Source organism: Ictidomys tridecemlineatus, chromosome 2 (assembly GCF_052094955.1).
Source record: "Ictidomys tridecemlineatus isolate mIctTri1 chromosome 2, mIctTri1.hap1, whole genome shotgun sequence".
Taxonomy (NCBI): domain Eukaryota; kingdom Metazoa; phylum Chordata; class Mammalia; order Rodentia; family Sciuridae; genus Ictidomys; species Ictidomys tridecemlineatus.
The window spans coordinates 10,658,251-10,673,701 of record NC_135478.1 but is presented as its reverse complement, the minus strand read 5'-3'; the positions used below and the strand labels follow the sequence as shown (position 1 = coordinate 10,673,701).

The 15,451-nt window shown below is 59.4% G+C and overlaps 2 protein-coding genes across 5 annotated transcripts in view; both read left to right on the top strand.

The window, feature by feature from the left end:
• Positions 1-591: 591 nt before the first annotated feature.
• Gipc1 (GIPC PDZ domain containing family member 1) lies at positions 592-11,071 on the top strand. Of its 3 annotated transcripts, XM_005336256.5 has the most exons (9): positions 592-719; positions 3,084-3,138; positions 4,309-4,386; positions 7,858-8,178; positions 8,611-8,796; positions 8,891-9,071; positions 9,751-9,863; positions 10,142-10,223; positions 10,322-11,071. In XM_005336256.5, the coding sequence occupies exons 4-9, from the start codon at positions 7,891-7,893 to the stop codon at positions 10,471-10,473; spliced, it is 1,002 nt and encodes a 333-aa protein (XP_005336313.1). In that variant the 5' UTR covers positions 592-719; positions 3,084-3,138; positions 4,309-4,386; positions 7,858-7,890; the 3' UTR covers positions 10,474-11,071. The 3 variants fall into 3 exon arrangements, with proteins under 3 accessions (XP_005336313.1, XP_013218802.1, XP_077893626.1); XM_078037500.1 differs by lacking the exon at positions 3,084-3,138 and having other exon boundaries at positions 669-719; XM_013363348.4 differs by lacking the exons at positions 3,084-3,138; positions 4,309-4,386 and having other exon boundaries at positions 612-719.
• Positions 11,072-11,194: 123 nt separating this feature from the next.
• Positions 11,195-15,451, top strand: part of Ptger1 (prostaglandin E receptor 1) — a 7,700-nt gene continuing 3,443 nt past the window's right edge. The window contains exons 1-2 of one of the 2 annotated variants that reach the window (XM_078037463.1): positions 11,195-12,988; positions 14,046-15,013. In XM_078037463.1, coding sequence (XP_077893589.1) covers positions 14,063-15,013 — 951 coding nt within the window. In that variant the 5' untranslated portion in view covers positions 11,195-12,988; positions 14,046-14,062. Of the gene's footprint in view, positions 15,014-15,451 lie in introns of both variants that reach the window. The other variant, XM_005336248.5, reaches the window with a different exon arrangement.

The following is a 15,451-nucleotide window of genomic DNA, read 5'->3' as shown; positions in this document are numbered from 1 at the left end:
ACTGACTGAACGAATGAATGAATGAATGACTGCCTTTGTCCATTGTACACCCCAAGAAGCAGGGACACTCGGGACCCTCCCTATTCTTCTCTGTCCATCGTCCGCCCGCCGGGGATGAATGCATCTTTTCATTCGCTTGCAGGATGGCAGGGCTGGGGCAGAGAAAGCCGGGCGGGAAACTGGGTTGGGGGCTGTCACCTCCCCCGGCCTCCTCGAGGGTCTGCTTTTCTGGAGTTTGGGTCCTCTCCCCGAAACTCGGCCTGGGTCACCTGACTCCCACGGCCAGTCCCCCGCGCCTTAACGCCAGGGGCTCCCCAGACTAACACTCCGCCGACAGCACGCGGTGCAGGGGTCCCAGCTTTTTATTGGCCGCTTGTCTCCTTTCTCCCCGGCGATTGGCCGGAGCCCAGTCGCAGCTCCCCCCTCCGCTGCCCTGCAGTAGTACAGCCCGCCGCGGCTTAGGCGGGGCGGGATGGTCCACTACGCCGCCGCGCAGGGGGTTCGGGAAGAGCCGGGAGAGGCGGAGGGATCCCCCTGGAATGTTTCCGTCGGGTCCACCCAAAGCGGGGCAGCGCGGATTGGCCGCGGACGCAGGGAGGCGCCTCCGATTGGCTGCCTCTGGGCGCCGGCCCCGCCCCCTCGCCGCGGCCGCCGGAGAGGCCCGGGCCGGAGTTTGCGGAGGGCCGAGCCAGGCACGCGCAGGGCGACGGCGCGCTCAGGTGAGTGTCCCCCGCCCGCCAGGTGCCGCCGCCCCGTCGGGGGTGGGGTGCAGCGCCGACCCTGGGGTCGCGGACCCGCGAGGATCCAGCAGGTCGTGCGAGGCGGGGCCGGCTGCGTGGACGCAGCTGGAGGTCGAAACTGGGCGCGGGGATGCCCCAGACCCCTTCGCAGCGGGACAACTCCCTTCCGGCTGGTGGCAGGGGACAGCGCCTCCCGCCGCTGGACTGGGGTCTCCCGCCGTGCCCTTGCCATTCTTTGCTTAGCTGGATCGTCTGGTTCTGGTGTAGACAGGCGGGGGGTCGGTATTTCTGACTCTTCCCGGGATACCGTTCCAAAGCTGGGGGGACGCGGCGAGGACCGAGGTCTGGGTGATGATGGTGATGATGATGATGAAACTCACCCTGGCCAGCGTTTCTGAGACTTCCTTGTCAGCCATTTACTTGCGGATCACTGAATCCAAACACCTCATGGGAGGGGCTTTCAACTTCTTTCAGAGGTGCAGTTTCATGCCCAGAGAGGTGGAGTGATGTGCCCAAGGTCACACAGCTAGTAAGTGGCAGATCTGGGTCTCCCAACCGTGCCTTAGGGTCCAGAACTAGAGTCTCGTCCACTAGACCAGATGCCCAGTGACTCCAGGGCTTAGGTGTTCGTGACCAGCTCCTGAGCTCAGCCCCACCCCACACTCACATCTGGGCTACACCTGCTAGTCTACGCTTTCTGCCCACCCAGAGCTCCCAGAGCTCTCCAGACACCAGCACTCAAACAAGAAGCTGGCTCGTGTCCCTTCTCCCCTGGGCTGCAAAGGAAAGGCCTGAGTACCTGGGGGTCCTGAGAGAGACCAGCGTCCAAGGAAATGGGCAGGGAGCCAAGATGCTGGAGTCCCGGGCATGCAAGGCCTCCTGGCCTCTGGGCAGCCTGCGCCAGGACTGGGCAGTGGGCGGTTTCCCCGGAACCACTCAGGGGCCGGTTTTTCAAGAATGAATCAGAGGCCTCCTGCCTTCCTCCTCTCCAAAGCAATACTCTGCTGGAGGGGGGAGCCAGGGTGTGGTGTGCCCCCCCACCAGCTCACATGGGCTCCTGGGAACCCCTTCCCTACTTCCTGCTCCCCTCACTTTGCTTCTGGGTGGTCTAGTTGCTAAGTTTCAGGGCCTTCCCAGAGAGGGTGGGGGTGTGCTGGAATTTCGCTCAACCTGTTTGATGCCCAAAAGCTCCTCTTCATGGGTAATTGGTGTTGTGGGAACTACCTGGCTCACAGCAGGCACGTGAGGGTGGGGCCCAGGCAGTTAGGTGAGGCTATAAGACACACGTTCATTCATCCTAAGGTTTGGGGGGCTTTTCTGGCAGTGCTGGGATGGAAGCCAGAACCTCGCACATACGAGGCAAGTGCTGTACCTCGGAGCTAGATCCCCAGCCCTTACAAGTATTTATTGAACACCTACTGTGTGTTAGGCACTGAGGTTGGCTCCAAAGGATACCTATGGTGAGCACCACGAAAATCCTGCTTTCGGGGAGGGGCCCTCTAGTGGAGGCAGAACAGGCAACAGACAAGTTAACAAGAACATAGAGGAGATCACTTCAGGTCTTGCTTAAGTGCTATGAATAAAACATGAAGGAGTGGCATCATAGAGAGTAGCTGTGGGCTGGGGGTGTGCTCTAAGAAGGTGGCTTTTTCGGTGGCAGTGGGATGGAACCCAGGGGTGCTCTACCCCTGAGCCACACCTGCACACCCTTTTTGTTTTTTGATTTTGAGCTGGAGTCTACATTAAGTTGCTAAGGTTGGCCTTGAACTTGTGATTCTCCTACCTGGGCAGAGGATGGAGTCAGAGGGGTGACTCTGCGGGCGTCTGTGGGTCCGGGTGGCGGGTTTGTTGTGTGTGCTCTTTTCCCCCTGTAAGGTGGGATCCTGTTGTAAGATCTGAGGCAGAGGAGCAATGTCATCTGGTTTACGTTTTAAAATAGAGACACAAAGTTAAATAACAGCCTGATGCTGGAGGACAGCAGTTGTGTCAGGGCAGCATGTAATTAAGTCCGCAGGCCTGAACCGACTGGACCATAGAGGCTGGTCCAGCAGGCTAGAGCAAGCCAGGAAGGCTGCCTGGAGGAGGTGCTGCGAGTAAGCCTCAGCAGACACAGAGGACAGGGGTGTTACCCTGGGCAGAGGAGGGAAAGCCTTTGAACAGTAGGAAGGACAGCAGTGGCTGGGGTCCAGCTCCGGGGTGGAATGCTTGCCCAGCTCGCGTGAGGCTCCGCCAGCGATCCCAGCTTCCCTAGGTGGCAGAACAAAGTGCCAGAAGGTCACGTGCGAGCACACGCGCGGATTCCTAGAAGCACTCCCAGAGACAGGAATTCTGCCCGTTTTTCAGGTGAGGAAACTGAGGCCCCATGAAGTGAAGTGACTTACCCACGGCCGCGTGGCTGGTAAGTGGCAGGGGTGGGATTTGAATCCAGACCAGGATGCCTCTAATGGCCCCGTTTCCCTCTCCACCAGTGCTCCCCTTGCATAGGACACCGGGCTGGCCGACCCCAGGGCTGTGGTGTGGTCAGAAAGAGTCAGGAGGTTGGGAAGGGTGTGTGACACTTGGGAAGTGGGGATCCTGGAGATTGGTCTTGGTGACTGACTGAAGGACGGTATTGATGGAAATTGTTTAATAATCATCAATATTTATAGACCTTTATTATGTGCCAAGAACTGTTCCAAGCACATGCATAGTTTCCTTATAGCTCAGAGAGGTTAAGCTACTTGCCCCAAATCACACAGCTAGTGAGAGGGGAAGCCAGGTGCCAGACACATGTTCTCAGCATCCTACCTTCCAGCAGATGGATCGGGGTAGTGATGATGACAATTGGTGAAGGGTGGTTTTTTTTACTTTTTTCTCCATTCCTTTCCTTTTTCCTTCCTTTCTTTCTCATCATTAAGTTTTCGGAAATAACATGAGGGCGCAGTACTGTTTTATTCATTGAGATTTTTTTTTTTGGTCAAATATTTAGTGAGTGCCTACTGTGTGCTGGACTCTGTGATGGCTGTTGTGGACGAGAAATGAGGGGAGAATAAAAGACTGGTATCCAGAGTCTATAAAGAGTTCCCCCCGGGCTGGGGCTGGGGCTCAGGGGTAGAGCGCTCGCCTCGCACGGGCAAGGCCCTGGGTTCAATCCTCAGCACCACATAAAAATAAGTGAAATAAAGGTGTCGTGTCAAACTACAACTAAACAATAAATAATAAAAAAAGAGTTCCCCCAAATCAATAAGAACAGAACTAGGCCACACAGTTTAAACAGACCGTGCATTAAAGGGGAGGGGGCCAAGGCATAAGCAGGCAGTTCACCAAGGCCAGTCCCGAGGCCCAGGAAGTGTCTGGGAAGGTGTGTGCGCCCTGGTCCTCAGGGGGGTGCAAACAGACCCACGGGGAGGCTGAGGGAGATGTGCCAGGCAAACTGCCAGCAAGGGGCCGGGGAGCGGCCAGTGGAGGGCCAAGGCTGGACTGTGTCGGAGGGAGGGAGGGGGTGACAGGTCTGTGGGCCACGGGACGTGAGATCGGAGGCCTGGGAAGGGTGGCAGAGGATGGGTGTGAGGTGACATCTGTTTCACAGGTCATTTGGCTGCTGTCTTGACAAGGCTCTGCTGGGCGAGGGCAGACCAGAGGCCCCAGGAGGCAGCCTGTGGTGTGGGTGAGTGAGGGTGCGGCCAGGGGCTGGGGAGCGCCTGAGCAAGGGTGGACAGGGAGTGGCACCAGCCGGGCTCCCGAGAGTCCCTCCCAGGGCAGCAGACGGGCACCGACCCATGAGGTGGGTAGGACGTTCCCCTTGAGGATCAGCAGCCGCGGCCCAGGGAGGTGGAGCTGCTCGGGGGACAGATTCACGGTCGTGAACTTGGGTTTGGGAGTCAGACTGCAGGTGCCTCTTGGCTCTGCGACTTTGGACATGGGACTTAAAAGTAAAATCTAGCTGCATGCGGTGGCACTGGCCTGTAATCCCGGTGACCTGGGAGGCTGAGGCAGGAGGATTGCAAGTTCAATGTCAGCCTGGGCAATTTAGCTAGATCCTGTCTCAAAATCAAAATTAAAAGGGCTGGGGCTGAAGCTCAGCAGTAGAGCGCTTGCCTCCTACATGTGAGGCACTCGGTTCGATCCTCAGCACCACATCAAAATAAGTCAATAAAATAAAGGCATCGTGTTTATCCACAATTAAGAAAATCTTAAAAAGTTAGAAACTAGATATGGGATTAGAAATGATGGTGGAATGTGTTGGACATTACTATCCAGAGTCCATGTATGAAGACACGAATTGGTGTGAATGTACTTGTATACAACCAGAAAAATGAAAAGTGGTGCTCTGTGTGCGTAATAAGAATTGTAATGCATCCCACTGTCAAATATAAATAAAAAAATTAATTTAAAAAATGTCAAAACTAAAATAGAAAGGGCTGGAATGCAGCTCAGTGGTAGAGCGCCCCTGGGTTCAGTCCCCAGAACCACAAAACAAACAAAAAAGTGAAACCTGAGCCCTGCCCCAAATGACCAGGCGGGGGCTGCACGGGGTCACCTCTTCTCCTCTCACCTTCTCCCACTTACTCTGTGGCTCAGACCCCTCCCATCTCCTGAGATCCAGAGGCCCTGTGTGTTGTGTGCCCTGTCACCTCTCTGCCCTCCCCTCCCCTACGCTGACCCACACAGGCCTCCTCCCCATTCCCCACACAGGCCAAGCACGTCCCCACCTCTGGGCCTTTGCACCAGTTCCTGAACATTCTTGCCGCAGATCTTCGCAGGGGGCTTCCTCCTGTCCCTCACGTTCACCTTCACTTGCTCAGAGGCCCTCCTCGACCTTGTGCTCAGAATCAGTCTTGAGTTATTGTCTTCCTAAAACTATTAGGGCCACTTAGCGTCACTAAGTTGCTGAGATTTGGACTCAAATTTGCGACCCGATCCTCGTGCCTCAGTCTCCCGTGTCACTGGGATTACAGACATGTCCATGCCCGGCATACAGTCATGTCCACGTAACAGTGAGGATACTTCCTGAGACCCTCCTCATTAGGCAAGTCTGTCATTGTGCAATTAGCATATTAGAACTGACAGTAGGTGTTCCCACACTGGCCGGCTCTAGACGTGTTTTCTGAGGAGTATGATCAGAGCCCCAGCTAGCTTAAGTAGCTCCCGAATGTGAATGGGAAAAAGACCCGCCTTTCTCCTGGCAGACACCGCCACACCAGGTATGTAGTTTGGCAGACAGAAGGCAGACCGAAACTCAGTCCTGCCTGATACCTTGGTTTAGTACTTTTGCCCAATAGACAACCTGTAGAACTGCCCTGGTGTTCCTGCCCTGGTCTTATTAAAATGATAAGTGGAATGTACTAAGTACCCCCTCCAAATGTTTCCTTAAAGGGAGGGAGAAAGAGAGAAAGAAACAGGAAGAATAAAGAAGAAGATAGTCATATCCACTTAACAGTGAGGATACTTCCTGAGACACACATCATTAGGCAATTCTGTCATTGGGCAAACATCGGTTTCACTTACACAGACTATGATGCCCCTGGGTGATCTAATCTTGAGGGACCACTATTGTATATGTGTTTCTTTGTCCACTGAAATGTCATGCATCACATGACCATAAGTCCATCGGGACAGGTTTTGCTGCCATAACAAACATCCCCCAAATATTAGTGGTTGGACCAACCAAGGTTTAGGTTTTGTTCTTGCTGTGCATCCACTGGAGCTCAGCAAGAGGTTGTATTTATTGTAGTCTCCCAGAGCCTGGCTCACAGAGTTGCCACCATATCACATGTGGCCGATCACCCTGCCCGAGGCTGATGACCCCATGAATTAAATGCTCCAGCTCAGAATGTCACATATTGCTTCCTCTTATAACTCATTGGCCAGAGGCAGTCCTGTGCCTGTCCCATCCCAGGAGGATCAGTAAGTGCCATCTGCCTGTGTGCTTTGATGGGGGAGACCCCAACTTTTTGCACACCTCATTGATGACTGTGACTGATAGGAAGATGAAGGAAGGCCTCGTTTCCAGCCTCCGTTCTCCTCATCTGTTAAATGGACGTGATTATCACATGATGTGGTCTCTTCGTTGTAGTGTGGGGTGAGGATGAGGTCGCAGGCAGTTGCACAGAGTCGTGGTAGATACTAGCTGGGGTTACTTCTGTACAGTTCAACACCAAGTCGAGAATTCCGACCCAGACTCATCTGTGTTCTGAAGAGTCGCTCGGCCGTGTCTGTGGGTTCTACGTCCACCGATTCCACCAATAGTGGATGGAATACCTGGGGAAAAAGTTGGCGTCTATACTGAACAACTGGACACAGACTCTAACTTATTCCCTAAATAATATAATGCAACAAACTGCCAGGTGCCGTGTCACACACCTGTCATCCCAGTGGCTCTGGAGGCTGAGGCAGGAGTTCAAGGCCAGCCTCAGCAATTTAGCAAGGCACTAAGCAACTCAGTGAGACCCTGTGTCTAAATAAAACACAAAATAGGGCTGGGGATTGGCTCAGTGGTGGAGTGCCCCTTAGTTCAAGTCCTGGTACCAAAAACATATGTATATATAATGTAACAACTTTTTTTTGGAACCAGAGATTGAACCCAGGAGTGCTTGACCACTGAGCCACAGCCTCACCTTTTTTAATTTCCTCTCCTTAAGTTGCTTAGGGCCTCACTAAATTGCTGAGGCTGGCCTTGAACTTTCAATCCTTCTGCTTCAGCCTCCTAAACTGCTGGAATTACAGGCGTGTGTCACCACACCCAGCTGTAACAATGATTTTTATAGCATTGGTTTCTTGTAAGGTATTTTAAGTCATCTACAGTTGATTGAAAGTCTCGGGAGAGGCTGGGGTGTCGCTCAGCAGTAGAGCAGGCACCTGGCAGGCACAGGGCCCTGTGTCCCATCCCCAGCACCATAAATATAAAAATAAATAGTTAAAAATAAGATATGGAAGGATGGGCCTGTGCAAATAAACTCCATTTTATATCCCGGACTTGAGCATCCAAGGGGCTGGATGTCATGGAGGGGTCCTGGAACCAGTCCCCACGATACTGAGGGGCAAGTGCACACCATCGTCACTTGTCGGTGTACGGGTGGTACTCGTGGGGGGGTCACCCGAGTCCTGCCGGCCCCTGAGCCCTGCCTCCCGTCTGCAGATCTCCTGGGTGTACCCCCACTTCTCCCTGCTCATGCCGCTGGGACTGGGGCGGCGGAAAAAGGCACCACCCCTGGTGGAAAATGAGGAGGCTGAGCCCGGCCGTGGCGGGCTGGGCGTGGGGGAGCCGGGGCCCCTGGGCGGAGGTGGGGCAGGGGGGCCCCAAATGGGCTTGCCCCCCCCACCCCCAGCCCTGCGGCCCCGCCTCGTGTTCCACACCCAGCTGGCCCACGGCAGCCCCACGGGCCGCATCGAGGGCTTCACCAACGTCAAAGAGCTATACGGCAAGATCGCGGAGGCCTTCCGGCTGCCAGCCGCCGAGGTACCTGTGGAGGGCCGGGCAGGGCGCCAGGGTCCCCAGCGGTGAGCCGGGGCTCAGGTGCCACCGCTGTGGGTGCAGAGGTGGTGTCCCCCTCGATGGTGGGGAGCCGGGGTCACTGGTGGAAGCCACACTCCCGTCAGGCCTTTCCAGGTCTGTGCCCCCGGGGCTGTGGGGGCAGAAGAGAGGCAGGCAAGGAGACAGGTGGGCTGGGCAGTAAGTGGCCCCAGGCAGGGAGGAGGGGGTCTGCCCCTTGATTCACTCCCCAGGCACTCACTGAGTCTTTGTTAGGACAGATGTCCTAGAGCTCAGAGGGCGCCCAGGCCCTGGGGTGGAGACCCCTAGCCCTTTGCCAGCCCCCGCCCTCCCCCCCCCCAGGTGTTAGCAAAGGGGCCCGGGGAGGGAAGCCAGGGACGAGCATCTCCCACCCTGCAGGTGATGTTCTGCACCCTCAACACCCACAAGGTGGACATGGACAAGCTCCTGGGGGGCCAGATCGGGCTGGAGGACTTCATCTTTGCTCACGTCAAGGGGCAGCGCAAGGAGGTGGAAGTGTTCAAGTCGGAGGACGCTCTGGGGCTCACCATCACAGACAACGGCGCTGGCTATGCCTTCATCAAGGTGCCTGGGTGGTCGGGGCACCAAGTCCTGGGCCCAGGGCAGGCCATGGGCCCCAGGTAGAACCGCCAGGGCTGATGACCCCTCTCCTTCCCAGCGCATCAAGGAGGGCAGCGTCATCGACCACATGCAGCTCATCAGTGTGGGCGACATGATCGAGGCCATTAATGGGCAGAGCCTGCTGGGCTGCCGGCACTACGAGGTGGCCCGGCTACTCAAGGAGCTCCCCCGAGGCCGCACCTTCACCCTGAAGCTCACGGAGCCTCGCAAGGCCTTTGGTGAGGGGCTGCCTCCTGCCCCCCCGCCCCCCCGCCCGCCCTGACCCTGCTCTCGGCCCCCTCCGCCTGCAGTGCCTGGAGCCACCAGCAGATGGCGGCCGTGCCTGGCTGGCTGCAGGGGAAGGCGGGAAGCTCCGCCCCGCCCCAGGAGGGCGCGCTGGCTCCCCGCCCGGCCTGGGAGCAGGGGCGGGGGTGGGGGTGGGGGTAGGAGGAAGTTGCCCCCACACCCCGCTTTCAGGAACCATTAGCCCAGCCAAGCGCCCCCAGCCCTGAGAAGCCAGGCTTGGCTGCCCTGTGCCCGCACCCCCACTTCTCCATCTGGCTTCACTAACTCCCAGGAATGGGCCCCAGGCCCCTGGGGCGGGGGGAGGACTCTGAAGCCTTTCCCTGCGCAGACGGCCGGTCTGTGGCCGGCAGCTATGGCCCCCACCCCCAGGCCGTGGGGACAGTACTCAGAGGCCAGTTCCCATCCCCTCTCTATTCCTCGGGGAGGAGCAGTGGCCCCCTCTGGTCTCCTCGCTTTCTCCAGGCCTGGGCTCTGGCCCCCGACCTCGGGGTCCTGGAGAAGCTTGGAGAAGGTGGGGAGGGGGTTCGCTGAGGCCCGAAGGCTGGTCTCTGGCCAGGGCCTGCTGAACTCCATCTCCCCTCCGCCCCCTCGCCTCTTCCCTGCCTCCCACAGACATGATCAGCCAGCGTTCAGGGGGGGGCCGCCCCGGCTCCGGCCCACAGCTGGGCACAGGTCGAGGCACCCTCCGGCTCCGATCCCGGGGCCCTGCCACAGTGGAGGATCTGGTGAGTGAGCTACCCAGCTCCAGCCCCTGCCCTTCATGTCGGGTTGGTGAGGGGACTCTGGGCAGCCTGCCTGGATTCACATCCGCTCCTGCCCCCCCTGAACTCCGGGAACCCACACAAGTGGGCCTCGGTTTCCCCACTGTGAAATGGGAGTCATAATAGCAAATGTCATGGGTGAAAAGATATGTGAAGCCCTGAAAAGGGCACTTAATAAAGGCACTAAATAAGTACCGTGACAGTTCCTGTTATGATGACGTCCCTGTCCCTGCTCCCCCCAGCCCTCCGCCTTCGAGGAGAAGGCCATTGAAAAGGTGGATGACTTGCTGGAGAGCTACATGGGAATCAGAGACACGGAGCTGGGTAAGCGGCTGGGTCGGGAGGGCCCCGGCCTGGGAGGGTCTTGGGGAGGGGGCTTCTCGAACCATCTGTGCCTCCACCTCATCTCCTCCCCCACACAGCTGCCACCATGGTTGAGCTGGGGAAGGACAAAAGGAACCCAGACGAGCTGGCCGAGGCCCTGGATGAACGGCTTGGTGACTTTGCCTTCCCGGATGAGTTCGTCTTTGACGTGTGGGGTGCCATTGGGGACGCTAAGGTTGGCCGCTACTAGGACTCCACTGGACCTCATGTGATCACCTGGGCCCAGCCTGGAGGGATCCCCAGAAGGACACCAGGGCCTGGGCCCGAGTTCCCAGCCTGGGGCAGTAGCTCAGCAACCCAAGGACAATGCGGAGCAGAGGTGGGGCCTGCCCCGGCCCCAAGCCAATCGGTACCACCACTCTCCCTGCTTCCCAGCCTGGCTGGGGTCCCCAGCCTCCCTGTCCGGTTCCCCATCTACCTCAGCCGGGCCAGGTGCGTAGGAGGGATGGCCCAATTGGGCGGCTGCCCCTGCCCCCAGCAGTCCCCACCATGGCTGCCAGACTGGTCCCAGGGTCTCTGGGGCCTCAGGTCCTCTCTGGGGGCTGTGACCTCTCCAGGTTCCTGCTGCAGGGAATGCAGAAGGGGGGCACCCCCCACTGCCAGCAAATGCAATAATACCCTCCCTTCTGAGAGGAGCCCCTCAACCTGGATTCTGTTACCTCCGCATTTGAAGAGTCTGCTGTGAACCCCCACCTCCCCACACCCTCACGTCCAGGCCCCAAACCACAGCGGGAGGGAGGGACTTTGTATCTGAATTCGCGTCTGGAACATAAAGAATCTATCTGCTATTGGACCTGGTGGCCTCGGGTGGGGGGGAGGTGGGCCTGTTAGGGAAGAGCACAGCAGCTGAAATCTATCTTCCCCGGGCTCCAAATTGAATTAGGAGCTGGCCGGGCCGCCGCCCCCTCCCACTGCCCTGACGAGGCTCCTGGCCTCCAGCCACCAGGCTTCCAGGCAGTGCGGAGATTCCTGGCCTACTAGGGGCTCAGCTCCTGGCCCCCGCCCGCATCTCCCAAGCCAGTGTTGAGCCTGGACGCGCAGGGTCCGCAGGCCCATGGCACGTGACCCCTCCCACGGACATAAACCCGTGGCTTGTTTTGACAACCCACTTCATCCCAGAGGATTGAGGGGATCAAGGAAGGGGAGGGCGGGACCCTGGCCAGACCTGGAGAGAAGGGAGAGGGTTGAAGGAGGGGAGCGGGGCCAGAGGTCTCCGCAGGAATGTTTGGGGGTGAGCGGAGGTGCGAAGGGGGTGGGGAAGGAGCCACAGGGCAGGCAGAGGCACGGCCTTAAGATGTCCCCGGGCATTTGAGGACTCTTGGTGAGGCAGTGCCAGGGGACAGCTCCAGGGGGAGGGGTGTGGCTGGTCTTGGTTTCTGTCCGTGTTGATGGTTGGTGACCATGTTGAGCAGGACTGCAGGTGCACGGTATGGGTGGGGGTGTCTGGCCGAGCTGTTGGAGTAGGAGCTGGGAGGTGGCCTCACCGTTTCCAGGGGTGCCCCTCCTTGCGTCTTGGCATGTGCCTGTGGGTCCTCGTATTGCTAGGGAGTGTCTTCCCATGGCCTGGCCTGACAGGGACTCTCGCAGAGTCTCAGGTCCTCGACGCTAAGGGGTGTGTTGGAAAGGTCATTTCAGGGGGCTGTGTTTTGAGGTGTCAAGGAAAGTGGCTGGTGTCACAGGGGGTCAGACTTTCCTGCGGCATCTCAACGCCCCCATACATAACCGCAGGGACCTATGACGCAGCTCCCCTCCAGTCCTCTCCCCTCTCTCCAGCTCTGGCCGGGGTCCTGCCCCTCCCTCCCTTCCCCTCAGTCCTCCAGGAGGGTGCTGCAGGGGGGCTGGGTCTCAGGGTGAGGCTGTGTGGTGGGCCCCCAGGGGTGCCCATCTCAGGGCACGAGGTGAGGCCGCAGTCTGTCCAGGGTGCGTCTTCGTGCCTTGGGGGTCCCACATGTGCTCAACTCACCCTAAAGCAGGGTGCAGAGGCTGGCCTCATCTCCAGGCTTCCTGGCTCCCCTGGGCCCTCAGCCTCCTCCCTGTCTCCCAGGGTGTGACTCCCCGCCGCCCTGGCCTGGGCTTAAGCCCCTGTGTAAATAGTGGGCGGGTCCCCTGACCAGGCTGGGCCTGACCCAAGCCAGTCTGTCCAAGGCACTGACCACAACCACCCATCTTGATGCCCACAAAGGTTCTGGCAGGTCAGGGAATAGTTGCTGCCCCCCACCACATGTTAGATCAGCCCCCCAACCCTCAAACCTGGTGGAGACAGCACCACCCCTGCAGCCCGCCCAGTTTGCCCTGGGCGACGCTCATATTTTCCAGTGTTTAGATTTTATCCGCTTTATTAATGAGGCAGGCAAGAGGCCCGAGCCCGGGGGGAAAGGGGCTGCTCCCGCCCCACTGGGAGGAGGGGGTCACAGGAGACCAGGCCGACTCTCGGGAGCCTGCCTCCTCATAGAGGAGGAGCTGGGGCCCCCAGTGGTCTCCACCCATTGCCAGGAGGACAGACTGGGGGTCTCTGCCACTCCAGGCCCCCAGCAGGCGTACAAGGGGTGGAGCGGTCCCTGGAGGCCAGCAGGGCTGCGGGTGGAGGCGAGGAGCCGCCCCAGGAAGAGGGAGGGAGGGAGCGGCCGCCCAGAGAGCCAGGCGCAGCGGGCGTGGGCAGCCGGGCCTGAGCGGTGGGCCATGGGGACCCAGTGTCCCAGCGCTGGGTAAGAAGGCTGGGTTCAGGGTTGGGTTTGGGAATGAGGATGGGACCTTGGCTATTTTGGTTGATACTGCTGTGTTCCCTGGATCTCAGTCCCTGTGTGTCTGTCCTTGGGTCTTACTCTCTGTCCATCCACCTTTCCCTCTGGCCCAGGGTGAAATCCGGCCTTTTACCCCCCACCACCAGGGTGTGGTGGAGTGGGAGGGGGAGAGGGAGGCAGGATGTGGGTCTCCCTGAGGTCTCTGGGACAGGGAGGGGTCGTGGGCAGTGTGGGATCGTGGGCCTCCAGGTGAGGTGGTGGTCAGGGATGGTGCTCGGGTGAGACAGCAGTGGAGCCCAGAGACCACCGTGGAGGACCGAGTTGGCCATGGGCACAGATATGACCACAGGGCCCAGAGACGAGGTTCTGGGAGAGTGCCAAGGAAGCCAGAGATGGGACTGTGGGGACAAAGACATGACTATAAAGATACAGTGCCATCAAAGCAAAAAATGGGACCAGGCTGTGAGACACAGAGATGGTCCACAGACAAGAGATGGGGCTGTGGGGGGAGGGTTATGGGGACAGAGACAGTGCCATGGGAGTCAGAGATGGGTCCATGGGGACGGGGATGTCTGTGATAGTGAAGTTGGAGCTGGGGACATCAAGGATGGGACTGAAGTGAAGGTGACATGGTGAAGGTCAGTGCGGGCACCTTGGAGGAGCCTGTCCCTGGGGTCAGAAATAGGTGTCCCAGATGGGGTCCTGGACCAGGAGTTTGCTGTGCTGTAAAAATGGGAAATGGGGGTCAGAGGTGGATCTCTGGGGTGCAGAAGTGGGGCAGAGACCCGGGGGGCTGGTCCAGGGCAGCCTTAGAGTGGTGGGCATATGGGAAGGAGGCGGCAGAGTGGAAGGAGGAGCAAGAGATGGGCTAGTGAGGGGCATCAGAACAGCTAGGGTCATCTGGAGTTGCCACAGGCAAAAGGGCCTTGGGATCAGATGTGTTCTGGTGAGATGGGACAGTCAATCCGCGGTCTCCCACGGTGTCCCTCCAGCCTCACTTGCCTTCATCTCCTCTACCCAGCCCTCCTGGCGCCTGACATGAGTCTTTGCGGGCCCCTTAACCAGAGCCTGGCCGGCGAGGCTACCACGTGCTCGGCGCCCGGGATCCCCAACGTGTCGGCGGTGCCGCCCTTGGGTGGTACCGGCGGATCACCAGCGCTGCCCATCTTCTCCATGACGCTGGGTGCAGTGTCCAACGTGCTGGCACTGGCGCTGCTGGCTCAGGCCGCAGGCCGCCTGCGGCGCCGCCGCTCGGCCGCCACCTTCCTGTTGTTCGTCGCTAGTCTGCTGGCCATCGACCTGGCGGGCCACGTGATCCCGGGCGCACTAGTGCTGCGCCTGTATGCTGCGGGGCGCGCACCGGCCGGTGGGGCCTGCCACTTCCTGGGTGGTTGCATGGTCTTCTTCGGCCTGTGCCCGCTCCTGCTGGGCTGCGGCATGGCAGTGGAGCGCTGTGTGGGTGTCACCTGGCCTCTGCTCCATGCCGCGCGCGTCTCGGTGGCCCGCGCGCGCTTTGCGCTGGCCGCATTGGCCGCTGTGGCCTTGGCGGTGGCGCTGCTCCCGCTAGCACGCGTGGGTCACTATGAGCTTCAGTACCCTGGTACCTGGTGTTTTATTGGCCTCGGGCCACCCGGCGGCTGGCGCCAGGCGCTGCTTGCCGGCCTCTTCGCAGGCCTCGGCCTGGCTGCGCTACTCGCTGCGCTAGTGTGCAACACGCTCAGCGGCCTGGCCCTGCTGCGCGCCCGCTGGCGCCGCCACTCCGGACGTTTTCCCCAGGCCTCCCGCCCAGATAGCAGCCGACGCTGGGGGTCACGAGGCCTCCGCTCGGCCTCCGCCTCATCTGCCTCATCCATCGCTTCAGCCTCCCCAGCCCTCCGCAGTTCCCGGGGCGGAGGCTCAGCACGCAGAACCCGCGCCCACGACGTGGAGATGGTGGGCCAGCTCGTGGGCATCATGATGGTGTCGTGCATCTGCTGGAGCCCGCTGCTGGTGAGGGGCACAAGAGCCCCTCAAGTCACATGCCTTCCCCGGCCCCGCCCACTCTTCTCTATCCCTATAGACCCTCACCCAGCCAAGGCTCCACCCCTTTAAGACCCCACCTGCCAGGAAGGCGACCCTTTGCCTTCTCGTTGGCGTCCGTTCTCCCAGCCCCGTACTCTTGGTCCTTCCAGGGGTCTGTGTGAGCCGCCCCGACCTACACCAGCCCCCAAGCCCCTCTCCCCTAGCCGCCTCCTCCCTCTTTCGTGGCTTCCCTTTCTCCTGTGTGCTTGGGGAGACTTGGCCCTTGTATCCCTTCTGGCCGACGCCCCCACTTCTGGAGGCCTTTGCTTCTGCACCCCTCCTTCCACAGCTCTTTCCCACATAGATAACCATTTAAGGTCCCCATGACACTCTGCCCCTCCCCCAACCTCCTTCCAGCCATGCCCC

Bases quoted from the DNA above. Each gene is read 5' to 3' on its own strand.
- Gipc1 (XM_005336256.5), top strand. From the start codon at position 7,891: ATGCCGCTGGGACTGGGGCGGCGGAAAAAGGCACCACCCCTGGTGGAA. The intron at 9,864-10,141 runs GTGAGTGAGCTA...TGCTCCCCCCAG, and splicing joins CTGCCACAGTGGAGGATCTG to CCCTCCGCCTTCGAGGAGAA. The intron at 10,224-10,321 runs GTAAGCGGCTGG...TCCCCCACACAG, and splicing joins AATCAGAGACACGGAGCTGG to CTGCCACCATGGTTGAGCTG.